General features: G+C 43.5%; 1 protein-coding gene and 1 long non-coding RNA gene across 2 annotated transcripts; one reads left to right on the top strand and one right to left on the bottom strand.

Annotated features, from left to right (window-relative positions):
- Positions 1–364: 364 nt before the first annotated feature.
- Positions 365–2,561, bottom strand: LOC139757138 (uncharacterized). The gene is made up of 2 exons (XM_071677236.1): positions 2,438–2,561; positions 365–1,711 (listed from the first exon to the last, which is right to left on the bottom strand). Exons 1-2 carry the CDS (start codon positions 2,447–2,449, stop codon positions 665–667), a joined length of 1,059 nt encoding a protein of 352 aa, XP_071533337.1. The 5' UTR covers positions 2,450–2,561; the 3' UTR covers positions 365–664.
- A 3,282-nt stretch (positions 2,562–5,843) lies between these two features.
- Positions 5,844–8,442, top strand: LOC139757137 (uncharacterized). The gene is made up of 2 exons (XR_011714519.1): positions 5,844–5,963; positions 7,993–8,442. It is a non-coding gene; the product is annotated as an uncharacterized lncRNA (long non-coding RNA).
- The last annotated feature ends 224 nt before the right edge of the window (positions 8,443–8,666 follow it).

Here is an 8,666-nt window from a genome sequence, read left to right as displayed (position 1 = left end):
TAGATGTTGATGGGGGACTTGCCTAAACCTCAGAGATGGTCATAAAAGGGTCTTGGTTCAGCTGTGATTAATCGTCATATATAACCTGGTGTTATGCTTTTTGTAGATGAGTCTCTATTACCTTCCCTTCAAAAACCTTTTTTTTTTCTTTTTTTCATGGTATATAAATCTAGTGGGAAGAGTGTGTCCGAAACTGTTAGAGGTGTTGCGAACTTACCACACAAAAGTTTTTAAAAGCAATGGGGACATTTCTTATCTCCAGGTCACTAACACAACAAAACATATGTTTGTCGGTGGAATGTCTCGTTTGTCGTCCATGATTATTATAGAAAATCTCGGTGGCTTGAGGATGTATATGATAATCACAAGTTTCATTATTTTATTATTACGAAAAATACAAAGACTACATGTTCAGATTGACGAATCTCTGAGATCGCTCGTCTCTGAGCAAGATTTCCCTAACTCTGTTGATTTGCCAGTCATGCACTAATCCCATGGCATCATAAATAACACAGAACTTGTCTCTCAAAACGTTTCTGAAAGCCACTGTAACACAAGAAGACTATGAGACACCAACATTATGGATCTGTCAATGGTTTTTTTTTTCTTTGGGAGGGGAAGGCCCTTTTGGCTTGGTACATCTCCCTATCCTGAGGGCGGCGCCTTAGTCGCAGAAGGGGTATTTCCCAGCACACGACGGGTCAACACCAGGAGGTAGAGCGTGGACGCCCTGGCTAGGGGTATGTGAGCTGGCTTGGGAGGCTAAGCTACTGCCCTTTGTGCTGGCCTGGGCCCCCTGGCCACTCGCTTTTGGACTGACGTGGGCACCTAGGCTCGGATTCTTCGGGCTGACATGGGCAGGGAAGGCGTGGGCCCCCTGACTCGGTGCCTGTGGGCTCACATGAGCGCCCAGAGTGGGATGGCTTGGGCTGACATGGGCAGGGAAGGCGTGAGCTCCCTGGCTTGGTGATTGTGGGCTGACGTGGGCACCCAGGCTCGGATTTTTCGGGCTGACATGGGCAGGGAAGGCGTGGGCTCCCTGGCTCGGCGCCTGTGGGCTTACGTGGGCACCCAGACCAGGGTGGCTGGGGCTGACATGGGCAGGGAAGGCGTGGGCTCCCTGGCTCGGCGCCTGTGGGCTTACGTGGGCACCCAGACCAGGGTGGCTGGGGCTGACATGGGCAGGGAAGGCGTGGGCCCCTTGGCTCGGTGCCTGTGGGCTTACGTGGGCGCCCAGACCAGGGTGGCTGGGGCTGACATGGGCAGGGAAGGCGTGGGCTCCCTGGCTCGGCGCCTGTGGGCTTACATGGGCACCCAGACCAGGATGGCTGGGGCTCACATGTGCAGGAAAGGCGTGGGCTCCTAGACTCAGTGATTGTGGGCTTACATGGGCACCCAGACCAGGATGGCTTGGGCTGACATGGGCAGGAAAGGCGTGGGCTCCCTGGCTTGGTGACTGTGGGCTTACGTGAGCACCCAGGCTGGGGTGACTAGGGCTGACATGGGCAGGGAAGGCGTGGGCACCTTGGGTAGGTGCCTTTGGGCTCACATGTGCGCCTAGACGGGGGTGGCTTGGGCTTACGTGGGCTGGGAAGGCGTGGGCCGGGCCAGGATGGGCTGGACCAGGGTGGGCTGGACCAGGATGGGCTGGGCCAGGGTGGGCCTGGGGTAGGGCCGTGGCCACCGCCACCAACAACACACTGGTCAACACCTGCAACAGAGGGAACCCAGGACTAATCAGTGACAGACGAACACACTCAGCAGCACAACCTTCTTCATTGATCCGGCACTGCTGAAATGTAACACCATTATCTTAATGAAGAATAACAAAGTTATAGCTGAGAAATGTAATTAGATGAAGGATAGTAGATGTCTAGAAATGCATTTTGTCGATTAAATTCATCACTGTGGACACTCGTCATCCTCAGATACATAGAATATCGTGCTGCCTCACTAGGATGATCGTAGGGTCGTTAGAAAATAGGGTAAACCATGTTTACATAATGAGTGAATCATCTGATATGGTGAACTGGATGATTGGCTTGTTACGATGTATGAATGCATGATTATTTAGGCTTGCACAGTACATAATGAATAGTCATACGTTATGCATGAAGGGAAAAATGTATGAGTTAATGTTTTTTTGTATGGATAGCGAATGAGCGATTTATGTGATGAATGGCTGTATTAAAGAATGTGTGAGAGATTGAGAGAGATGTGAGATAGAGAGAGAGAGAGAGACAGATATAGACACACACACACACACACACGGACGTCTTACTCACGCGAGATGTTGCTGCTTCAACTGGGGACCTGAAAATAACGACTCTTGAATTACGATTGAGAGACAGAGAGATGAAGACAGAGAGAGAGAGAAAGAGATAATGACAGAGAGAAAGAGAGAGAGAGACACACACACACACACACCACTACTCACGTGAGAGATCATGGCCAACTGGGGTCTGGTTCCCACCTGTCTCACCCTTATATACCCAGCCCCCCAACACCACCACAACCCTGCTTATGCAGCGCCCTTGCAATCCCTGCAAGAAATGCAAGGCGGCCGGCAGGGAGAGCTAGCTCAACGCTTGCATTGCAATCCTTGAGACGTCTCGTCCATGGTTATATATATCTATATACACATTTCGGACGCCGGAGATATCTATCTCAGCCACGGAGTTTAGATATACATTTAGTGCGAATTTCTCGTGTGGCTTCCAGTCGACCCGCGAGGTGACCGAAGTGGAGTATCTTTTTTTTTTTCTAATGTGTGTGTGGTGTGTGGTGGTGGTGTGGTGTGTTTTTTTTGCAGGGAAGTTAGTGAAGGTCAGCGTTCGATATTATCTGCGAGGCAGGAGCGGCTCCAGCGGCGGAGGAGGAGGTGGTGGTGGTTGGTGGTGTTACACACACACACACACACGCGCACACACACCCGCCTCTCTCTCTCTCTCTCTCTCTCTCTCTCTCTCTCTCTCTCTCTCTCTCCACTGGCCGGTGGCGGGTGAGGGACGTTTGTAAGGGCAGGGCAAGGTAGTAGGATGATGGGGTGGGGTGGAGTCATTTGGGAGGGGGAGAGAGAGAGAGAGAGAGAGAGAGAGAGAGAGAGAGAGAGAGAGAGAGAGAGAGAGAGAGAGAGAGAGAGAGGTGGGTGTGTTCCTTCCAGGTGTTCATGACGTTCTCATGTCGTTGCCCATGACCAGGCTAGTGAGGGATGGTGAGGTGAGGGGATGGATGGAGGGAGGAGAATAGTCAGGTGGTGGAGGTGGGTGGGTTGAGGCCATCGCTGCTTGGTGCCTTGGTGACGGCCTTTATAGTCTCTCTCTCTCTCTCTCTCTCTCTCTCTCTCTCTCTCTCTCTCTCTCTCTCTCTCTCTCTCTCTCTCTCTCTCTCTCTCTCTCTCTCTCTCTCTCTCTCTTTCTCACACCGACCGACCTGCATGGCTGCCCAGCAACCCCGCCCTCTCGTGTGGGGGATGACCATCCCGGCGTCACGAGAGAGAGAGAGAGATAGATAGAGAGAGAGAGAGAGAGAGAGAGAGAGAGAGAGAGAGAGAGAGAGAGAGAGAGAGAGAGAGAGAGAGAGAGAGAGAGAGACCCCCACACCCACCTCCTCCTAGGCTGACACTCAACCCAAGACACGTAATGCACCGTCATGATGCTCGTCATCTCGCATGAGGACGGTGGACAGAGAGAGGGGGAAAAAACATTCTTATTTTAGCATTTTCGTCTACATGTGGTCTGAGGCTGTTGTCTGTGCAGTGGCTGGCTGTTGTCTGCACAGTATATGGTGGGTAGATGGCTGGTGTCTGTACGGTCTGTGGTGGGTAGATGGCTTGTGTCTGTAAAGTATATGGTGGGTAGATGGCTGGTGTCTGTACAGTATATGGTGGGTAGATGGCTGGTGTCTGTACAGTATATGGTGGGTAGATGGCTGGTGTCTGTACAGTATGTGGTGGGTAGATGGCTGGTGTCTGTACAGTATATGATGAGTAGATGGCTGGTGTCTGTACAGTATATAGTGGGTAGATGGCTGGTGTCTGTACAGTATATGGTGGGTAGATGGCTGGTGTCTGTACAGTATATGATGGGTAGATGGCTGGTGTCTGTACAGTATATGGTGGGTAGATGGCTGGTGTCTGTACAGTATATGGTGGGTAGATGGCTGATGTCTGTACAGTATATGGTGGGTAGATGGCTGGTGTCTGTAAGGCATGTGTGAGTGGAAGAGATGCTGTCTATTCGGTCAGTGGTGACGGTAAATGCCTGTACTGTCTGTATTTCAGGGAGTCAACAGTCGTTCTGTTATGGGACCCACTCGCCACACGGGTCGAAAACTCGCCAGCCTCACTGAGCGTGGCCTGCCAATCACACGGGGCGGGTTAAACCCACTAGTCACACGGGTGTGGAAGACCCCATCACTCACACGGGGGCGGGGTAGACCCCACCCGTAAAATAGAGGTATGGTAGACCCACCCGTCACACGGGGGTGCTGGATAGACCCACCAGTCACACGGGTGTGGTAGACCTAACAGTCACACGGGTGTGGTAGACCTAACAGTCACACGGGTGTGGTAGTCCCAACAATCACACGGGGGGGCGAAGGCCACACCACGTATCATTCCTCACTCCATTAACAATACAGGAAAGTCATGTCTTTTGTTGTAATGACCTCCTGCTCCTCCGCCAGACTATAATCACCACTCCATCCCACGTTCCTTGAGCTGAGTGTTGAGTGTATTTCCTATTCTTAGTGACCTGTTCCACGTCTCCTTTGTCGTGAAGTGTATCCGTGTAACTTAGACTTTACGAGGAGTGCAAGATGACGATGACGTGATGACTTGGCGTCCTCTGCTGAGCTGGGAGTTCAATGAGAGAGAGAGAGAGAGAGAGACAGAGAGAGAGAGAGAGAGAGAGAGAGAGAGAGAGAGAGAGAGAGAGAGAGAGAGAGAGAGAGAGAGAGAGAGAGAGAGAGAGAGAGAGAGAGAGAGAGAGTACCTACCTATGGGGTACCTACGACAAGAATTAGCTGGAATGGCTGTTCTAGCATGAAGCTCTCCCCGTTCACGGCACATTTTTACGATCATACTTATTTAGTAATAAGAAATCAAAGTAATTTCACGGTATATGTGTCAGTGAAGGCAGAAAGGTCACTTCTGGCGAAAGAATAAGACAAAGAAAAAGAAAAAAAAAAAATCATGATTCAAATCATAGTTTGTGCTATTACACTATAAATTTTCTATGACAGCAATATTTACCATTTTCTATGGATCTACTAATATGGCTAACTAGTGAATTTGTATTTTCCTTTTGATTTTCTTCTGTCACATTTATACGCTGTATATCACAAGTTTTAATGATGGATGTCCTTGACATGGTTTTCACATGTCACTGTAACATGCATCATTCATTCCTTTATTTTTTTTTTTATATAACTGTTCATGTGATGAAATCGAATATGTTTGACCAACTTCCTGTTAAAATCATGTAAAATAGCTTGTCACTCGAATAATAGTGATGGATATGTAATTGATCTGTGTATGAATGCTTAGTAATGTTTGAAAAAGAAAATATGCTGTTTCACTAATAAATTTTCCATGTAATTTTTCTGGGTCAATCAGGCAAGACTAAAGTGTTGGGACTTAAGACAATGGGTTTATAGTTTGAAGGTCATTTATGATAATTACGAACAATGCTAGGTTTAGAAATGAGCCTCATATTAGGTTCATCTATGACAAGAATTTCGTATGTGTATACTTTATACGAATAGACAATCATTTTTGTTACTTGCGCCATCTATTTTTGGCTCTGGTACTTTTAAAATCGTCATTGCCTAGCTCATACTTTCTCTTCTTTTTATACTAGTATTCTCAACTTTATTTACTTTGAAAGAGGAGGCTGTGGAAGGAGGACGTACTGAGAAAACTTCGCTTGCTACACTGTTAATGGTGATGTTTCTTCCATGAGGTAAGTAAAGTATCGAGAGGAAAATCAAGCTATGGTCAGTGATAGTTTAGAGGAAGATAGAACCATCTTTGAGCACGACAGAGCATTAAGCAAGGCTGTACTCTCCCTGTGACGGACGATTATTTTGCTATGGTAGACAATAACTTCTTGCAGGTTTGTATGACAAGTGTAATCAGTTGCGACACATAATTTCGGTAACGTGAAGTATAGTTTTGGATGTTTGTGTCTGATTCTAATCATATTTGCACAAATATTAGCAGTTGTAATGGATAAAACAATTCATAATCCTAATACTATAGTTCCCCCATTTTTCTTTGCTTTTTGTTGGGCTGATTTGCTAAGGTTTTCCAAGAAGCTAAAACAAAAGTCGTTTAAATTTAAGACTGGAAATATATAGAGGAATGAAAACTGTAATCCCAGTGACTAACATGTAACACCATTTCATAATGCTGGTGTTGGGCATCTAGTACTGGGATATTGTTCAGCGCCAGTGTGAAGAAATTCCCAATCATATCCCCTGATAGAGAAATATTCCAGATAATGTCACTCCATCTCAGAACCAGTTTAGGTCTTTCAAATCAAACACTTTTGGAGATCAGAAATACACCTGTCAAACATTGCATCAGCTGTGATGTTTTACACTGTTAAAATCACATGTCTAAGATTCCTGTGAAGGCTGGCAAAACAAAGGTTTACCATTTTCTTTTTAATTTTTACTCAAGAAAATCATCTTTGAAAGAGACTTCAGATCTATAATTCAAATATACCATCTTGATAACAGTAATAATTAAACTTAGAAAGGCTTACCAATCGTTGATGAATACTGTAATTTTCCTCCCTTATGTTCATACATTTTAAATACTAATGTGCCAAGACTTATCAAGGTAGGTTAGAGGATGTTGCAGTCAACACTGACTGATACGAAATGAATGAGTGGCAAAAATAATGTACTTATTCTGGTAATATTTGACATTTAAGACATTTAACAATGGTTGTCAAACATTTATCATTGTTATTTTATGTGGAAAGGCATTCTTAGGCCATATTCCTTGCCCACTGTCTGCAATATGTCTAGGTTATAGCCTTTCTGCACCTTACCAATAATCAAATAATAAGATTAAATTACATGGAATAGAATTGATATCTCTCCTAACCATTGATTTACTCGCTAAAAAAAAAATGGATTTTTACAGTCATAAGCTAAATTGATACTGTAGTAATGAATCGTATTATTGTAATTATCACCTACAGAAGCAATTGTGTTATGGTGATTTTAGTAGACAATAACCCTGATTAATGTCAGAATTCTATTAATCCTTAAAGATCAGGAATTACATTAAGTAATATATACTTATTTCAGAATTCTATTAATCCTTAAAGGTCAGGAATTACATTAAGTAATATATACTTATTTCAGAATTCTATTAATCCTTAAAGATCAGGAATTACATTGAGTAATATATACTTATTTCAGAATTATATTAATCCTTAAAGATCAGGAATTACATTAAGCAATATATACTTATTTCAGAATTCTATTAATCCTTAAAGATCAGGAATTACATTGAGTAATATATACTTATTTCAGAATTCTATTAATCCTTAAAGGTCAGGAATTACATTAAGTAATATATACTTATTGCAGAATTATATTAATCCTTAAAGGTCAGGAATTACATTAAGTAATATATACTTATTTCAGAATTATATTAATCCTTAAAGATCAGGAATTACATTGAGTAATATATACTTATTTCAGAATTCTATTAATCCTTAAAGGTCAGGAATTACATTAAGTAATATATACTTATTTCAGAATTATATTAATCCTTAAAGGTCAGGAATTACATTAAGTAATATATACTTATTTCAGAATTATATTAATCCTTAAAGGTCAGGAATTACATTAAGTAATATATACTTATTTCAGAATTCTATTAATCCTTAAAGGTCAGGAATTACATTAAGTTATATATACTTATTTGTCTATTGATAAATTGTCTGTTAACATTTTTTCCTTACATTTCAGATGGCTGCAGAGTGCCTGGGGGTGTGTGTCGAATCCTGAACCTTATTACATTTCAGCTGCGCTACAGATATGACTGACCTGCCCATGATCACCTCACCCCCTACAGACATGACTGCCTCCACCCACGGTCACTCCAGACGGTACATGATGATGGAATACTGTACTGCTGAGGAAGACACTTGCAGATCTCAGCTCCTTGCTAGGAAGACAGTCTTTGGTCGCTTCGACGTGGCTGTAATCTCACTGGCATATCAGTCACTCCAAACTAGAACCCAGTATTGAACTTGTTGGCACTGTTGTATTTCATGGTGTTTGATGGGAACTACTATGATAAAAGCTGTGTACGAATTCAGAATAGAAATTTATTTATACCACATTGACAAAAGAATAAAGTGAACATCCTGTAGGCAGAACAGATGCCCCCCCCAAAAAAATTGTTAGACATTTGCATCATGAGATTTTCTTTTACCCTTGTTTACAAATAGTGTAAATCATATGAAATATGATGAGGTAAGTATCAAAACTACATTATACCTGTTTTAATATGTTGATTTTTTTATGATATCTTGACACAAATGTTATTTCTCTTTTTAGGGCCATTTTACTGAAAATTTTCCCTTGTACAAATTTTGATCTTTCCCCATCCTAAGACACACTGCCCTTCTTACAACAAT

This window comes from Panulirus ornatus, chromosome 25 (assembly GCF_036320965.1).
Source record: "Panulirus ornatus isolate Po-2019 chromosome 25, ASM3632096v1, whole genome shotgun sequence".
Taxonomy (NCBI): domain Eukaryota; kingdom Metazoa; phylum Arthropoda; class Malacostraca; order Decapoda; family Palinuridae; genus Panulirus; species Panulirus ornatus.
The sequence above is the reverse complement of the archived record's forward strand: the minus strand, read 5'-3'. Positions and strand labels throughout refer to the sequence as shown.